Source organism: Bactrocera dorsalis, chromosome 2, assembly GCF_023373825.1.
Source record: "Bactrocera dorsalis isolate Fly_Bdor chromosome 2, ASM2337382v1, whole genome shotgun sequence".
Lineage (NCBI taxonomy): Eukaryota > Metazoa > Arthropoda > Insecta > Diptera > Tephritidae > Bactrocera > Bactrocera dorsalis.
Genome location: NC_064304.1, coordinates 54,486,424 through 54,506,199, shown reverse-complemented (window position 1 = coordinate 54,506,199; position 19,776 = coordinate 54,486,424). Strand labels below are relative to the sequence as shown.

Here is a 19,776-nt window from a genome sequence, read left to right as displayed (position 1 = left end):
AATGAAACCTAAGAAATATTTTATTAGTATTCTTCTTCTTAATTGGCGTAGACACCGCTAATTCGATTATAGCCGAGTCAACAACAGCGCGCCAGTCGTTTATTGTTTTCGCTACGTGGCGCTAATTGGATATTCCAAGCGAGGCCAGGTCCTTCTCCACTTGGTCCTTCCAACGGAGTGGAGGTCTCTGCACCATATAGCAGGACGGGAATTATGAGTGACTTATAGAGTTTGGTTTTTGTTTGTCGAGAGAGGACTTTGCTTCTCAATTGCCTACTTAGTCCGAAGTAGCACCTGTTGGCAAGAGTTATCCTGCGTTGGATTTCTAGGCTGACATTGTTGGTGGTGTTTATGCTGGTAGTTTATTAGTATATGGTATGTTAATAGTATGTGGAGTTGGCAAAAATTGATGAAATCGGGTCGTTTCTACCCTTAACTCCCATATTTTATTATTAAATTTTGCCACTACCTGAAGGAATTTCCCAGGCTTTTACATATTTCTACAAGTTTCTAGAGTATAAAATGTTCAGTTTAGCCTTTCCCTTCTTGTTAGCATCAAGTATTGTTACCATCATAACATCGGTTTTGGTAGTTGCAAGTTTCAAGAGAATAAAATTTTTGGATAAACCCGAACTTAACCTTCCTTACTTGTTTTCCATGTTTTTATAATACGCGACGAACGGATGAAAAAATAAATTTTATCGTTTTTTTATTTAAACTGTAATTCTTTTTTTTCCTGAAATTTCACACCATTTCCTAAAACTTTTGACAGATTTTAACATTCGATAAAATCTCTAAAATTACTTGCTTAAGTGAAAAACTTTTTTACTCGCTCCATTTTAAATCGCAAAAATTCTTATTATCATATTCGGCATCTGTACGTTTGAACAGTTGTGGTTCGATTGCGACAGATTTTAGACAAGAGATAACATATCTCAAAGCCACCGTTTGTGCTAAATTTTATTCCGATAACTCAGAGGCGGATACAGAGCAGGGAAATGGGGGACAAGTTTTCGAACATATAAAAGCCAACAGCTGGCAATTAAAATCATTGTACATTCTGACAAAGAGAAAATGATAGATACGCTGCTTGCAACGTTACGAAATCGAAGACAAAAAGCTGAGTAACTTTTTCGATTTCATACATGAAAAAAATGCTCGCAGAACTGAAATTTGACGAAGAAAAACCAAGAATTTGCGGCCGACAAACAAAACGCGAAAATTTCTGCGTGGGAACTTGCAATAAATACTACAGGATCTCAGTGAACATTCTTCTTTTGGATATAATCGGCGGAGATTTGAATACACTTTTCTAGAGAAGTATTGAATGGAGTTCAACTGAGTCTGCTGCTTTCAGAAAAAGTATGTGCTTTGAAACTCCATTCGGAGCAGAAGCAAAAGTCGAAAGACAACAAGTTACCGACTACTGCTTTGAAAACGTTGAAAAAATACGATGTAGACCTATACCCCATAATTCATAGTTTTCTTCGCATCTTCTGCACACTTTCTGCGACGAATGCGAGCTCTAATCGCTCTTTTTTGACACTTCACAACATGAAAACGTGCCTGAAAACGAACATGCTTCAATATAGATTGATCGGCCTGGCGTTGCTGCATATCCATCATGATCTTGAAGTCAAATCGTTTTGTTTTGTGAAATTTCTCTATTCAATATACGAATTGACTACAGTATTACACATTGCAATAAAGTATGGTATGTCACCTGCATGTCTACGATTTATAATGTGTTCTTTCAATTTAGTAAGATTTGATATTAGAAGGGCGATTTGAAGTTTTTCCACTATGATATTGAACTGTATACTCTATAATATTTAATATAATAATCTTCATGTTTCAAGAACTATTTCTGGATCCGCCCCTGCATAACTTCAAGTCATAAGAAATTAAAAATTGTGAATATAGTTGCAGTCGCTCATTTTTGCAATGTTACTAAGGAAAATAATTAAGATAACAGATTAACAAAAAAGTTGCACTCGTAACTTTTAGTAACTTGTTAGAGTATACAAATTTTTACACTGAGAATCTTGCAAAGATAGTACTGGCACTAAAAGATCTTTATCGCTACAAGCTTTTTATCGTACTGCGATAATTCGTTTTGCTATTATCAGCACTTTTAGATTCCAAAACCAATTTAATTGTTGAGGCGAACACTTGTCGTTGACGGATTTAAAATTGTGTAATTAGTAAAATATTTTGTTTTTAACTATACACGAATTAAGAACTTTCATAATTTTGCGAATTTCTAACAAAGTTGATTTTATTACAGATTCTCCAAGTACATGCCGAAGATGGTGACAAAGGAAGACCTCGTGAAGTTCGATATGGTCTTGTTTCCGAAGGAAATCCCTTTACTTCTTTTTTTGACATAAACGATACAAGTGGTAAGAGATAAGAAGATTAAAAGACATTAAGTCGATTTGTAGTTTTCAATTTTTGATCAAAACCATTTTCAGATAATAAAGTTACGAATGAAAGTTATTTCAAGCAACCTAATATTTGCTTATCAGAAATGCTTAGGGTTACCATTTTTCCTGATTTGTTAGGGAATTCCCTGACTTTGACCTTCGGCACTGATTCGCAGATTTTCGTGAGAAATGCACTGATTCCCTGGTTTCCTCCTGAATCGGCGATTTTTTTTTTATGACTATTATTTTTTGAGCATCACAGAGTTTTAGTCTACTTGGGCGTTTTGAATTTGCGCGTCACGTGTTGGATGCATTTACATGAATCACATCATACTCGTTTCATTCATTGTTGCGTTCCAAAACTGTTGAACTCGGCTGAGTTTTGGAATGCTCACTACATGTATACATGGAAATTCGACTACATCATATGTCACACACATGTCTCGACTCGAATTTGAGGAATTTACTTATACAATTTACTAATCACCTGTGTGTTCACAACTATGTATTATATTTCATAAATTAAATCCGGATCCGGAATGGGCAATTTTTCACGCCTAATAGATGAAACAGCGAACAACGTAAACCTGCAGCTCGGGGGTCTCCCGTTACATTTCCAACGGGACTGATTATGACTGAGACCGATATGGTAACCCTAGAAACACTATATACTGTTTTATGAAGAATAATTAGCCGATATTTTGTAGTTTGACGGTGATGGTCGAGAAAGTTTAAGTTTAAATAACGACTGTCTTTATTTAATATTGAGAAACATGTCTTTACAGTTTATAAAAGGATATAACAAAAGATAATATAGAAAAGGAATGCACGTTACAAGAGGTACATAGTTGTAATTTAAATAAATATTCACTTATTACTATATACTACGAACTACTTCGCATCCACAACACCTCCTCTCGAAGTGGAGAGCTTATTCTTCTTCTTTTTGATTGCAATCGATAAGACTAAAACTTGATGAACAATTAATATACTTCAGTTTCGTAAGACCTGAATTGACATATACTCTAGTGGCTTTATCGTTGGCTTATCTCGCGCGCAGTCTCGAATAAAATGATTTCGTACATTAATTTGTTTCGTCCGAGTGTGAAAATTCGAAGATACTGTTAACTTTTGTTCACTCTGGTACTGCTGGAAGTAAATCCTGTTATACTGTGCCCTTGACGTATCGTAAAATTTTTTTCGGTGATTTCCAATGCTACTCAGTGTAGCTGCTGTTAAATTGACTCATAAAATTTACGGCATACGCTATATCAGGTCTTTTAGATACCGCTAAATATATCAAAGCGCCGATTAAGCTTGGTGTGAGTATTTCGCCATAATCGCCTCATTTTTTGTCGAAGGAATGGTAAGTTTGCAATTCAGTTCTGTTGGCACTCTGCACTCTAACATTCCGAATAGCTTTACTATTGATTCCGCTTATGTAATCTGCGATATAAATATTTCGATTTTCTCTAGATTCCGAAGAAAATCTATACCCAAACAACGACTAACGTAACCGATATTCTTCATATCAAAATGTTGCGAGAATATTTCATTCGTTGTTTTAACCAAATAACGGAAGTTTATTTGATGCTAACAACAAATCAACTATGTACAATATATAGTATATATGTTACCTTCTTCTCGACGTACGTAGAAACATTAATCAAATTTCGTTGATTTTAAAGATGTAAAGAGCCGTACTGAAGCTGACCGTGCAATCGGTGAGGAATTTCGTGTAAATCTTCCCAAGGGCGTTGAGCATAACCTTTGGCAACCAGTCGAACTTTCTTTAGATGCTCATCTTAATACGGAGCACGAACTTATTACCAATTACTTTACGATTTAAAGGCTTTTCAACTATTTTACAAGTTTTGTTCCTCATATGCGCCAAAAATTCGTCATCAAGCGCCTTTACCCATAAAGACGCGTCAGTGCCTCAGCCAAAGTTAGCAGATCATTAATTATAAAAATTCATCTGGATTAGTGACCTTCTTCTCTGAATCGATATTAAATTAACTGGCGATACACTTTTCGTTGTCGCCCTCCTTGTCCCGTGCGCACATACATTGTTCAACCTCTACCACGTAATTTATTACCTGCACCTACTTACCTCACAATTAGGCGTGTCTACCGACTTTTCATTTCCACATTTGACCTCGCTATCTGTATTATTCTTCTTTCTTCTTCTTCTTAATTGGCGTAGACACCGCTTACGCGATTATAACCGAGTTAACAACAGCGCGCCAGTTGTTTCTTCTTTTCGCTACGTGGCGCCAATTGGATATGCCAAGCGTAGACAGGTCCTTTTCCACTTGGTCCTTCCAACGGAGTGGAGGTCTTCCTCTTCCTTTGCTTCCCGCGGCGGGTACTGCGTCGAATACTTTCAGAGCTGAAGTATTTTCGTCCATTCGGACAACATGACCTAGACAGCGTAGCCGCTGTCCTTTAATTCGCTGAACTATGTCAATGTCGTCATATATCTAATACAGCTCATCGAATGCGATATTCGCCGTGGCCAACGAGCAAAGAACCACAAATCTCTGGCAGAACTTTTCTATAGAAAACTCGCAACGTCAGCTCATCAGTTGTTGTCATTGCCAAGGATGACAAGCATGACAGGAGATATTTCGTCTTGCCCTCATTCACCACCAGACCCATTTGCTTTGCTTTCTTATACAGTCTGGAGAAAGCAGAACTAACGGCGCTGGTGTTGAGACCGATGATATCAATATCATCGGCATACGCCAGCAGCTGTACACTCTTATAAAAGATTGTACCTGCTCCATTAAGTTCTGCAGCTCGAATAATTTTCTCCAGCAGCAGATTGAAGAAGTCGCACGATAGGGAGTTGCCTTGTCTGAAACCTCGTTTGGTATCGAACGGCTCGGAGAGGTCCTTCCCGATCCTGACGGAGCTGCAGTACCTGGATTTTCCAGGTCTAAAGCCACACTGATAAGGTCCAATCAGTTTGTTAACGGTGGGCTTTAATCTTTCACACAATACGGTCGATAGAACCTTATAGGCGATGTTAAGTTGCAGAGCACACCATTAAATTCCAATCGTTGGCATACTTTCGTCCGACCATATTTTGCAAAGAAGCTGAGGCATGCTCCTTATCACTTCTTCGCCGCCGTGTTTGAATAGCTCGGCTGGTAATCCATTGGCTCCCGCTGCTTTGTTTTTATTCAAACGGGTAATTGCTATTCGAACTTCTTCATGATCGGGCAATGGAACGTCTGCTCCATTGTCATCGGTTGGGGAATCGGGTTCGTCTTCGTACTCACGCATTTCGGCCTCTTTCTTTTTGTGTCTGCAAATGCGTATCGCTTCCCCCTTCAACTCTCGGTATCTATCCCATCCCTCACGTGTTGTGGTCGATCGTAACGTTGCGAGATAGGCAGCATGTTTTCTCTCCGTCGTACCAGCTGTTCTTTTGCATTTTCTGAAAACCAATGGTTTCGGTTGCAACTGTACGTAAGGAGCTTGAAAAGCTGTCCCACAGTTCTCTTATACCGAGTTGTTGACGAGTGCTGCAGAGAGCAAGAGTGCAAGTCGAGTAGAGAATCGTTCGGCTATCTGTTTTGATTGTGTCTGTTGGCGTTCGTTTTTTGCTGCACAGAGGCTGGTGCGAATCTTGGCTGCAACAAAATAGTGGTCCGAGACGATGTTATTATTACTTTCGAATATCTCGTCCATTTTATTATCATATTCAACGTCTTTTTCATTTTCGAACTCAAATTTTTCAAAAGTTCCATCAAAAGAAAATTAATCGATCAACTTTACATCACGACTTATTATAATACACTTTTTAGTCTTTAAATACAACCGGTACGCCTTTGATTCGCATGAATAGCCAACAAATATAGATGGCTCAGAGCGTGAATAGAATTTTCCTTTTGAAGGATTTTTGTTAAGAACATATGCTGTTGTACCAAGTATTTTTTTATACGCCACTGTTGGATTTTTTTTGGTTCATACCCGGTATGGAACTCTACACAAATTTCACAATCAAAAAGTATTTCAGTTTGTTTAAATTTTAATCTATATAAGGAACCGTTTGCCATTGATTTACTTGTAAAATCGCGTTCGTTAACGTGTCCCATGCTATAATGCCACAAATATTTTTTGATATTTGCTAAATTTGTGAAATTTTTCGAAGTTTTTAAATAACACAAATTGCTAATTTGTTCGGCTTCCAATAACACTTCATTATCTCTGTTAATAATTACCAGGGACCGTAACTCTTATGATAAATAAAAATTATTTTTGATTTTTATATATTTAGATCAAAAATAAAAGTTATTTTTGATTTTTATTTTTTTAGATCAAAAATAAAAGTTATTTTTGATTTTTATTTTTTTAGATCAAAAAATAAGATTTATTTTTGATTTTTATATTTTTAAATCAATAATAAAAATCAATTCAAAATTTTTATTTATTTATTTTTTGCTGTTATTATAACCGTACACCTTAGTTTTACTTTAAAGCTTAACAGAAATTAAGAAACATATTATGCCACAAATTTTGAATTGATTTTTATTATTGATTTAAAAATATAAAAATCAAAAATAATTCTTATTTTTTGATCTAAAAAAATAAAAATCAAAAATAACTTTTATTTTTGATCTAAAAAAATAAAAATCAAAAATAACTTTTATTTTTGATCTAAAAAAATAGAAATCAAAAATAACTTTTATTTTTGATCTAAATATATAAAAATCAAAATTTAAAAATCATACAATATTTCGCATATAGTTCACCTAAAAATCATGATGGTGTAAACAAAACTTTTCTACGATGTTCCTTTACGTATGATTTTTTTTATTAAAAATTGTAAAATAACTCTTATTTCCGGTCCCTGATAATTACTAATTAGAAAAGCAATGAACTGTCACAAAATGGATTGACGAATGAGCGAAGTCTTAAATTTAATAAACTTAAACAAGCATAAATCAAAATATAGTTGATCATATTCAATTTATTATTTAATTGGTATATAAAATTTATACTACGATTATTATAGTCCGAAAACATGACATCATTTTTTAAAGAAATACACTTGTAGAAAAAAGTGTATTTCTCCTTTTTTTATATTCTACATAAATTTTTTTCATCCATATAAAAATTTAAACAGTTCAAGAGCTCAAAACATGCGCTACATCGGCTCGGACCTACCTACCCGACACCTTTTCGCAAATGATTATGTTATGATAACAAATGCCCACATACAGATTTGGTAATGGCAATAGATTTGGCAGTATGCCATATATCCAAAACTTTTGTATATAAGTTATTTTTTAACAAACTTTATTTATTTAATCGATAATATAATTACTAAATTTTATTTATAATGTCAAATTAGATTTTGTAAAGCACAATTGAAAAAATGGCGTTAGCTGTACTGTAGCACTCGAAATGTGTGTAAGCGAAGCCTTCCGAAATGAATGTGACGAAAACATGAGTTTACCCGACATTCCGTAATTCAGTTTGGGTAATCCACAGGAGATGTTCGAAAAGGGGTATTTTACAACACCGAATGGGTGTTGCCAGATTTGGTGTGTCCCCACAGTTGAATAAAATGTTTTAATTTTTAACTTTTCCCCCTCGAATTTATGCTTGTCCTCAAGCGATTTCCAGGAATACGGAATGTTACCAAATTAGGGCAGGTTACTTCGTATCTCCATTGTTGATTCATTGCAGTTCGGTGATGCGACTATGGCTGCTACTTTTGTTTCTGCGACTGTTTCAAGTTTTATCGGAAATATTATACACTTCAGCTGTTGATTGTATTTGTGCAATCCGAAGACGAGAGTCAGAGCAATGCCAAAAGGGGTTACCACAGTAATACTCTAGAGCCTCTAGGAATAATATCCTCAATCGTTCAGTTTCGCTAGGTGTAAACTGTACGAGAAGAATTCTTGGTTTCGTTATGGTGGATTCCAAGTTGCTGAACTGTTTGTTGTTGATTACCACCGAATCATCAGATGTTTGTATTGTATAGGTGCCCTCTAAATGCAGATCTGTGTCATTCCAAGTTGTGTTACCATTATAGTTGTTTAATAGAATGGTACCTTCGCCGAGTTCTTCCGCCAGTACAATATGGATTACTTATATTAACAATTTTGTTTTAACTATTTGTTAATGTACGGTTTTACAATTTCTTAGAACGCTAAATTTACAATTTCTGTTAACGAATATTTCTTTTGTATTTAAATGTAAATTTAATTATTTTTAAATAATGGTTTTACAAGTGTATTTTGATTTTCTGTTTGTTACTTTAACAATGTATAAAATTATAGTTTTATTATGTAGAATTGAAACGTCAGAAAACTCCATGATTTCTTCTATCGGTTTTCCATGTCTTTTTATTATTATTTTTTATGTGTTCTCTATTTCAATTAACTCATTTCCTAAAAGTGTATCTATGATATTTAACCGTGCCCATTGCGTTGCGTATCTAATATTAACTATTTCGTATTTTAATGATCTAATATGATTATGCAAACTACCTGAACTGCTCGTCCTCGTTTGATATAGACGTGAGTTTATTTATTCGTTCTGATGAGTGGTATATAGTGGACTACGTTTCAAACTATTTTCGGTGTAATCATATATGTAGTTGATCCAGCGCATTTTGAATTTGATTACGGTCTATTACGTGTATCAATTTTGCCGTTGAGGTCTGTAAATGTTAAGTTTTGATAAAGCGTTTATGGATTATTTTTCCTGATTCTGTTAAAATAGTGGTGTTTTTATTTTCCCTGACTACTTCCTTTCTAAATCTTGGAGAAAGCTTCGATCCTAGCCTGGTATTTACTTTTACATATACCACCTGTCCTGGTTGATAATTAATTATCTTCTTACGATTTCTGTTATGGTTTAATAAGTCTGCGTCTCTTTTTGTCCTTACCCTGACGATGTTATCTTGTCGAGCCTTTTCATATTGATCTGGATCTGTTGTTACTTTCCTACCGTAAAATACCTTTAATGGTCGTTTCTTCGTGACTGAATAAAATGAGTAATTGTATTCGTATATTGCCCTGTCTAAAAGTTCTTTAAAATCTCGATGAATGGATTCCTTTTTAAGACACCTCATTATTTCTGATAATGTTGAGTGAAATCGTTCTATTTGTCCATTAACGGTGCTTTTGTATGGTGGAGCAATATAAGTTTCTATTCCTAGTTGTTCTAACATGAATTTTATGGACTGTGAATTGAAAGATTTTTCGTTGTCCATAACGATATGCTTAGGGACTTCGAAATAAAATACAATATCTCGCAAAGGGGTTCTAATATCTTCTGTAGCCCTTGATTCAATGATTCGAGTTTGGAAAATTTATCTATTGCCGTTAGTACAAGATGTCGTTCGGTTGATGTCAATATGTAGTACGTGACCGGGGTATTCTGGAATTGGAGTTTCTTTAAGCTCAGGATTAGGGGGCTGTCTATCGTACTTGGATTCTTTACAGATTTTACATAGTCTAACTATGTTTTCAATTTTTTCTTCATTCTAGGGAAATAAAAATTTTCTGAAAGTTGTTGCTTGTTTTCTAATGCGTTACGGTGAGCTCTTTTATGGGTTTTCAAAATTTCTTCCTCTTGTTGGCTTTCAGAAGTCAGATCTTCGATTTTTGTTTGTGAGAAGCGTGTTTTAATGCTTCTGAAATGACTTTGGTAAAATAGTTGAATTTTTCCCATTAAGTCCTCTGTTGTATAAATACCATTTATTACGGAGGGATTAAGGTCTTTTTTTAGGACTGCTCTGTGTGTATTCTGGTCGGAATATCTCGTGTCTATGGAAGGTGGGGAACGGAATTGTGAATTTATGATCAGGATTTTTTGCTTTATAAAATAATATTTGGTTTTTGAATACATTTATCGGAGCTTCAATGCTAGGTATTAAATCGTGGCTGGAGCTTTCAGCGCTAGCACATCATGTTAGCATCGTGTACAGTTTGAAAAACTGTGGCCAAGTTTTTTAGGTGGGTATCATCATCTTTGCTAAATATTATGATGTCATCTATGTAAATGAAACATACTTTCCCAATATGTTCTCTAAGTATGTCATCCAATGCTCGTTGAAAAATTGAAGGAGCGTTTTTGAGACCGAATGGGAGTCGTGTAAACTCGTATTTTCCGTTATTCACGGAGAAAGCGGTCTTTTCTATGTCGCTGTTTTTTAACTGAATTTGGTGAAAACCACTTTTAAGATCTAATACGGAGAATATTTTATTGTTCCCTAATTGAGTGAGTACTTCGTTTATTTCAGGAATGAGATATTTATCTGCAATGGTTATTTTGTTAAGTTTACGGTAATCGATAACCATGCGATATTTTTTTTCACCTAAGGCATCTGCCTTTTTGGGTACGATCCACACTGGTGAATTATATAGGGATCTAGAGGGCCGGATTATTCCGTCTTCTAGAAGTTCTTTTATCTGCTTGTTCACTTCGTCCTTCAGTGTCATAGGATACTGATAAAACTTTGAGTAAACCGGAATGCCGGAAGAGGTTCGTATCGCTGCCCTTACATTAGTTGTGAAAGTAAGTTTTTGATTGGGGTCAGCAAATAGGTCTGAAAATGATTTAAGTAGCTTGTTAAGTTTTGTTTTCTGAATTTCGGATAAAGGGGATGTTCTCGGAGTTATAGTATTTATGGCTTCGAATCTTTTTTCTTTGATAGGAATTGTAATTCCATTTTTAATTTTCATAATGTTTTTGCTGATCTTAATTTCGGCACCTAACTCTTTTAAACTATCGTTGCCTAAGATAGCATCGAAGGATTTTAGTGAGGGTAATACGAAGAATTTTATTTCTACGTCATGAAAGTTAAAAATATTTGCTATTTTATGATGTGTAACTAATGTGCTGCCTCCTACGGAAATGGCATTGAATGGTTTTTGATTTAAATTGGATTGTTCACGAATTTCGGTTGGATATAATTCCTATTTGATCCTGTGTCTATTAAAATTTTTGTTATCTGACCGTTCCTCATCTTGCATACAACATATGGAAGAGAGGAACTCTTTATTCTAAAAAATTTACTTAATTATTATCATGGATTTCGTTGTCGACTTCGTCTATTTGGTCTATATACTCGTTCAAATTTTCTTCGAGATCATTATGGTTTTCGTAATCTGTAATTACTTGTTCGTATTCTGTCGTTCTAGCGTACGTTTCAGCGGATAGCATTTCCTCTTCTTTATTAATGGTTTGTATGTTGAAATTTCTCTGTCTTTTCTGTACATCTGCTATTGGGTCAGATGGTCTTTTGCCAACTTCGAAGCGAGGTCGGTTCATATAATTGACCATTTTCATTTGTATACTGCGGTCCACGTCCATAGGTTCTGGACGAGGCAGTGGTTTTTGTGCCGTCGGGCTAGGTGGGGTCTGGTGTTGGTATTGTCAATTTGAGAATGATTGTCGAGGTGCCCCAGTAGGTTGGAAATTGTTAAAGTTCTGTCTTGGTTGTGCGATTGGTGGTTGTAGTCCATATTGTTGATATTGGTAAAGTCTTCGTGGGACTGGAGGTTGTTGTCCATTTTGTTAGTATTGGTAGGGTCTTGATGGGACTGATTGTTGTCTATTTGTAAATTGTAAGTTGCGTGCAGCAGCTATAGGTTTGGAATTCTTGTCCTTTGTTTGCTGCGTGGTTTACATGAAATGTTTGGTTTTCCAACTTCAAACACAAATAGAGTGCTGAAGGTAAATCTACTGGTTCTTTAATTCCTAATAAGCGAGGTAAGTCACCTCGCAACCCTCGTACAAAAGTGTCTAGAGCTTTGTCTCTGTACGTTTTTGTCATAAGTTGTCCTGCTTCTCTTCCTAACCCCATACAACCAATTTTATTCAAAATTAGGGATACGTGCTTGTAAATTGTCTGGTAGAATTCCTCTACTGATTGATTATAGTAGAAACACTCAAAAACGCTTCCTTCCTTCCTTCCTTTTCCTTCCTTATCGGCAAAATGAGTGCACAGTCAAAAACGTGGTAAAAACGCAGAAATCAGCCATCTTTGCTTTGTTTTCATTTGAACAATGTTGCCATTGCCCAATACGCATATATAGTTTTGAGCACATCTTTGTTTTCAATTACAATTTTTTACAATATAAAATATCAAAACTGAAAACAAACTATTAAAAATAGTTTATATATTTATAAATAATAGCATTCGACTCTGATTTTGAGTTATTTTAAGAAAATTTCAAACATATTGAACAGATTGAATTATAAAAGTTGATAATTACTGCAGTATATCGATATTGGCAACCTTGCGTTGTGAGAGAGCAATCAGCTGAGACGTTTGCGACGGCAAAAATCCAAATGTCGCAGATTCTCACGTCAACGTCACGTCAACGTCAACGGGAGTAGCGTTTTTCACTGTGCAGTTACATTGCGCGCCCATAAGATAGGTCGTCCCAGCTGACACGACCCACGATTCTGCGTTGTTCACTAACCAGCCTATTAGAGTCTTGGACTAACATAGTCATTTGGTATTCTAAAGTATTTATGTCGCGTTTGTCCGCATAATGTAATGTCAGACATTTGGAAATGGCTAACCAATTAAGTGGGGTATTATAGGGTTCCAATGCCATATCGGCATGTCCTATTATCTTATTCCGTATGGTGTGCAAGATACCATAGTACTCTGGTGTACCTTGATAAGCACTATACGCTTCTAGGATACGATCTACTCCCTTTTTCCATGAACTGAATTCTGATGGGTCACCTGAAAATTCACGTATTGTTTTCACTATGTCTGGTACCCTATCTAAGTCACCTAGATTCCTGACATGTTCTGGGGCGATCACATGATCGGCTACGTTGGCGAATTCCTCCGGTGAATTCTGTCGCCTTAATAATTCTGGTAATTGCTGCGCTATAATTTCACTAATCGTGGCTGCAAGTGCAGCTCGGTCAACGTTTTCAACCATAATTCTGTTTTGTGTTGTTGATGCGCTAAGTCTTGAAGGCCTGACTAGGTTGTTTGCATTGGCCATAAAATAATCACGCAAATGTCAATTTGATTACGGTTCAGAAAATGAGTAAATTGTTTAAAAGTATTAACAAATCTCAATTTAACTACGGTTCAGAAAATGAGTAAATTGTTTAAGAGCATTAACAAATTTTATGCAAATATCGGAAATAATGCCCTAATTTTTGTTGAAATCATGCAGTTTTCGAGTTTAATTATAACCGGTTGGCTGTTTACAAAAATCGCAACGTTTGAATATATTTTTTTTTACATCAATTTCCAATTGATTTCAATAATAATTAATAATTTAATTAATTTTTTAATAATAATAATAATTTTAGAAATAAATTTAATTAATATTAATGTTACAATATTAGAGGTAATGGTGCGCCTCCTCCCTACGACGATCAGGATTTAATCTTTTTGTAAGTTTCCTTTTACTACTGGGGCTCCTGCGATGCGTACCTTCTTGGGGGTGTTCTGCGGCCTTGCCTACAAGACTTGGAGACCGTGATCGTAGTTTATACCATATTTAGTTTTAGCGAGTTGTGCGTTTTTATTTTACACTCGCGATTTGACCGGTTGCTGCAAATTTTATTGCAAGCCGCGAACTTACTGGACGTTTTGTCGTATTGTTCCGCGTACCGGTCCCTGCTCGGGCGCCAGTTATTTTTTAACAAACTTTAATTATTTAATCGATAATATAATTATTACATTTAATTTATAATGTCAAATTAGATTTTGTAAGGCACAATTGAAAAAATGGCGTTAGCTGTACTGTAGCATTCGAAATGTGTGTAAGCGAAGCATTGTATAAACCTACAAGTAACCAATCCTTAATTTTTCACTAACACATGCGCAAAAATCTACTACAAATTAAGCACTTGGTACGGGTTGCCCCTAAATATTCTACTACAAATTAGGCACTTGGTTCGGGTTGCCGTCAAATATTCTGCTACTAATTAGTCACTTGGTACGGGTTGGCCCCAAATATTCTACTACTAAAACGTTCAAATGCCTCAAATCTGCTATAGTGTGTTGCCGTGTTAGGTTTTAAAATTTATAACTTTAACAATATTTTTATAAAATATTCAGATATTTTTCGATTATTTAAATTCCTAAATATTAAATTTAGTCAGTTTTGTCCAAAATATTAATTATTGTATCAATATATTATTAAATGTTTCCAATTTTATAAAAAAATATTTATATAACTTTTCAAAGTTTACCAAGACCTACCAATTCTCCCTTATTTCAAAATATACAAATCGAGGTAAATGTGGACGTAGATGAAAGCAGCTTTCTACATAAAAATGCTTTTGTGTATTTTTGCGGTTATTTGCACTATAAATATTTTAAACAACATGATTGTTTAATGCCCTTGCCAAGATTTGGTGATGGTATTACTGAAGAAGATTTTTTCTTCTCTTCAGAAAAGCAATATAGTAATTGCCAAATAGTAAAACCACCCCTTGAATTTATAGATTTTCTGTCGAAAATCGAGGATATTTATACACAACATTTTGATTTTACTTGCCACAGGATCGGGGTTTCCCGATTATTATTTGAAAAATGGTTAACGTAGAACCGTACTACTTATTGTTGTGAAAATTATATGAGTCTATATGAGTCTATGTCTATATGAGTCGGAATTTATACATATGTATATATCGTCACCTGAAATGCAAAATAACGTATCATCAAAAAATTCGAAATTGAGTGTCTTATGGATTACGCTTCACTACTTCAAATTATATACATAATATCACATGGGTCCAACATTTTCAGGTACTGCTCTCAGATATAAACTAGTTTTAACCAATATTAAATTTTTTTTTCACTCATGTTCCATTTTATGTCATGTTTCATTCTTGCCACTGTAAATTTCCGAAAATGTTGTTACGTTATTTTGCATTTCAGATGACGATATGTATGTTTGTCAGTCTGAATTATTTTATATTTGTCAAAAAGTTTGTCTGTCGAAGGCCGCATTTCCATAGTTACCTTGATCTGTGATTTTGAAATGAGAATTTTAGCGATTAGGTTTGTACGCTTATTGTTTTTTAAGTGTTTTCGTGTACCAGGTATAGGACCCTTCTTTCCACCACTATTCCTTTGATAGGGTTTTTAATAAGTAACTATTTCGATGTGAGTGATTTAGAATATTTTGTAAATATTATTTAATACTTAGTAGATTGTTTTGAATATTATTGTTGTTGTTCCTGAATTGTACCTGATTTTTTATATTAATTTTTGTTTTTGTTAAAATAGTTTCCAGTTGATTGTTTTGACATATTTTGTCAAAGTTATATTTTTAATGTATTTAATATTCATGAATTGTACCTGACTTTATATATTTATTTTTGTCTAGTCATATTTTTTATAATAAGTAGATTGATTTAAAACTGTATATAAAAAAAGGGTGAAAATAGACCTCGTAGGGACCGTACATCCAAAAAAGATCGGTAGCGCGCCTAAATTGCAACCTCAGAGGTGGTGAGGAAGAGCAATAAATATCCAATAAACTTTTGTTTCAAAAATATTCTTGAAAGTTTTCATTAATGTTTTCCGTTACAAATACTTTTTCACAAAAAAGTTGGTCTACTACATTTCTTTTAATTACATCTCTGTGCCTAAAAAAGGCAGATTTCGATCAGGTGATCTCAGCTGTGAAAAATTCTTGGAAAATAGCTGATTCTTTTGTTACCTGTAGGGTTATACAATGAAGCGAAGCATTCCGAAATGAATGTGACGAAAAAAAAAGCTTTAGCCGACATTCCGTAATTCAGCTTGGGTAATCCACAGGAGATGTCCGAAAAGGGGTATTTTACAACACCGAATGGGTGTTGCCACATTTGGTGTGTCCCCACAGTTGAATGAAATGTTTTAATTTTTAACTTATATGTGTTATTTTATCACCTTCTCCCTCACATATTGTCTGCTGTAATTTGTATTTACAAATTTAACGGTTTTGAAGTCGTGCACATATAATTTCTTTACTAAGGTATATTCTTCTTTCTCACACTTTTATTAAATTGGGACAAATCAACAAAACTGCTTTCAGGAAAGCATAATAGCCCTGTGGGTAAACCACACGCCTGCCATTCCATCAACCTAAAGTTCGAAACTAAAAAATTTAAAGATATTTTTTTATTGATATGCTTTTATTGATTTTAATTGAAATAAAATTATTTTACAGAAGAACCTCGATTCTTCCACGTAATGAAAACCGAGCTCGGTGCAAGTATTGAGGATGTTCCAAGTACCAAGTATCTTTTTCATATAAAATAAACACATCTCACATACATACATCATACATCTCACATACATATTGGGTTGTCAAAAAAGTCTTACGGTATTTTTATTGATTTTTTTTTTATTGAAATTGAAATGAATTTTTGATGACTCATGCCCAGCTCTTGACCGATGCTACGGCTGCTACTATGCCGGTCTTTTTCGACCAATTCAGCGATTTTATCGCAATTTTCGACGACAGGCCTTCCGGAGCGTGGCGCATCTTCGACCACCTCTACACCAGAACGAAAACGTTGAAACCATCGTTGTGCGGTGGAAATGGAAACTGCATCGGGTCCATAAACTGCACAAATTTTATTGGCGGCTTGAGATGCATTTTTGCCTTTATCGTAGTAGTACTGTAAAATATGCCGTATTTTCTCTTTATTTTGCTCCATGTTTGCGACGCTATAACTCACGAACGACTTAAAAGAAACGGCAATAAATCAAACACGTGTTAGTGCGTAAAATGAGCTTTCCAAAAAGGTATAGCATGACCCGATGCGACGAATAGAACTAGAACTACGCGCTTTCAGCGCCAACTAGCGAAAATACCGCAAGACTTTTTTGGCAACCCAAATATATGCTTTTATTTAAAATACACATTTTTTATTTTTATACATTAGTCAGAAAAAGTTTGCGTACACAGCGAGCTATAACTTTGTAATGTCCATTTTTCATATTAAAATTTATATTTGAAATCAAGCCTGGTTCGTACACATTCTTAAATGGGAACTCCCACGTTACAAATTCAAATGAAACAGTGCAAAAAATATTTATTTAAGCGTAATTAAAGTTCTTACGATAATTTTGATAAAAATTCGACACATTGAAGTAAGAGGAAAACAACTAGTTCTGGTGAAAGAGAAATAATCGTAAAATTATTGAAAGAAGACAAACCTTTGTGTGAAATCGGCACAACTGTAGGTAGAACTCATTCTTCTATTCAAAGAGTGGATTGTAATTATAAATTTAGAGGTTCTACAGCTGCTAAGCATCGTTCTGGGCGTCCTTCTAAGCTCGGTTACAGAAAAGATTATTAAGAAGTACAGCAAAATCCTCAACTTAAGGCTTTCCAAAAGGAAGTTTTAGTAAATCTTTATATTTGCAGCGATACTGTATGTAAAATACTTAAAAAAGCGGATATCATAGTCGAGTTGCACGAAAGAAGCCTTACGTATCGCTTGAACATCATTAACAAGCCACCAGAGTTTTGGGAAAACGTGATATTTTCTGATGAGAGCAAATTATGCGTATTTGGTGTAGAAGAACTTATGTAAATTGGTTTGGAGAAAGCAAGGCACAGGCTCAAATAAAGAAAACTTAGTGCCTAAAGTAAAGCACGGCGGCGTTGGTGTTATGCTGTTGAGGTGTGTGGCGAGTGGTGGTGTAGGTTACCTATTTATTGGTGCAGGTTATCTAATTTATTGATACTATTATGGAAAAGGACGGAGAATGGAGTCATGTGTAGAAGTTCACGCAAGTGAGGAAAGTTCTCTGATCGCCATTCACTTGGGAGTGGCCAGAAACGATTCTTTTACATATGACTCAAGCAGCTCCCGACTTCCGGTCTTTGACCAAGTATCCTCTGGGTAGCCTAAGAACATCCGTTTGAAGGCGAGCTAAAGTGAGAAGGCGAAATATCCCCTGCATAGGGTTGTGTGCTAGCTTTGGGACCCGCCACGTAAAAAAACACCCCCAATGAAAATTAGCAAAGAGCCTTGGATGAGAGACCTCCTTTTGATGACGACCATGGCAAACGGATTAAGGACTATGATTTGAGGGCATGCACCTGGAATGTCCGGTCCCTTAATTGGGAAGGTGCCGCTGCCCAGCTGGTTGATATCCTCGTGAAAATAAAGGCTGACATCACCGCCGTCCAAGAAATGTGATGGACGGGACAAGGACAGATACGAGTAGGTCCTTGTGGCATTTACTACAGTGGCCATATAAAGGAGGCCAAGTTTTGTGTGGGATTCGTGGTGGGAGAGAGACTCCGTCGCCGAGTACTATAATTCACTCCGGTGAATGAACGTCTAGCCACAAGCCGCATCAAAGCGAGGTTCTTCAACATTTCGCTGATTTGCGCCCACGCCCCGACGGAAGAAAAGGACGATGTGACCAAAGATGCCTTTTATGAGTGCTTGGAGAGCACTTATGAGAGATGCCCCCGCCACGATGTCAAAATCGTGCTTGGCGACTTTAACTCCAGGGTGGGCAAAGAAGGTATCTTTGGCACTACAGTCGGTAAATTCAGCCTCAAAGAGGAAGCATCCCGAAATGGGTTGAGGCTGATCGACTTCGCCGGGACCCGAAATATGGTTATCTGTAGTACTAGATTCTAGCATAAGAAGATTCATCAAGCTACCTGGCTGTCTCCGGATCGAAAAACTATCAATCAGATCGATCATGTTGTGACAGACGGAAGACACGTCTTCAGTGTTTTAGATGTGCGTGCGCTCCGAGGTCCTAACATCGACTCGGACCATTATCTTGTTGCAGCTAAGATTCGCACTCGCCTCTGTGCAGCAAAAAACGCACGCCAACAAACAAAAGGAAGGTTCGACGTCGAGAAGCTCCAATCACAACAGACAGCCGAACGATTTTCTGCTCGGCTTGCACTCCTGCTCTCTGAGAGCACTCGTCAACAACTCGGTATAAGGGAACTGTGGGACGGCATTTCAAACTCCTTATGTACAGCTGCAACCGAAACCATTGGTTTTCGGAAAGTGCAAAAGAACAGCTGGTACGACGAGGAGTGCCGTGTCGCAGCGGAGAGAAAACAGGCTGCCTACCTCGCAACGTTACGATCGAGCACAACACGTGCGGGATGGGATAGATACCGAGAGTTGAAGAGGGAAGCGAGACGCATTTGTAGACAGAAAAAGAAAGAGGCCGTACGATGAGCTTGATAAGCTGGCAGACAGGGGTAATGCTCGAAAATTCTACGAAAAAATGCGGCGGGTTACAGAAGGTTTCAAGACCGGAGCATACTCTTGTAGAACCCCCAAAGGTGATCTAGTCACCGATGCCCAGAGCATACTTAAATTATGGAGGGAGCACTTCTCCAGCCTGCTG

At 36.0% G+C, this 19,776-nt stretch overlaps 1 protein-coding gene across 15 annotated transcripts in view; it reads left to right on the top strand.

Annotated features, from left to right (window-relative positions):
- The window catches only part of LOC105225915 (cadherin-86C), a 244,265-nt gene that overhangs the window by 103,373 nt on the left and 121,116 nt on the right, over positions 1-19,776 (top strand). For 14 of the 15 annotated variants that reach the window (XM_049447988.1, XM_049447991.1, XM_049447993.1 and 11 more), the window contains one exon: positions 2,288-2,402. The exons of the other annotated variant lie outside the window; for it this stretch is intronic. In XM_049447988.1, coding sequence (XP_049303945.1) covers positions 2,288-2,402 — 115 coding nt within the window. The remainder of the gene's footprint in view (positions 1-2,287; positions 2,403-19,776) is intronic. 15 annotated transcript variants of the gene reach the window in all.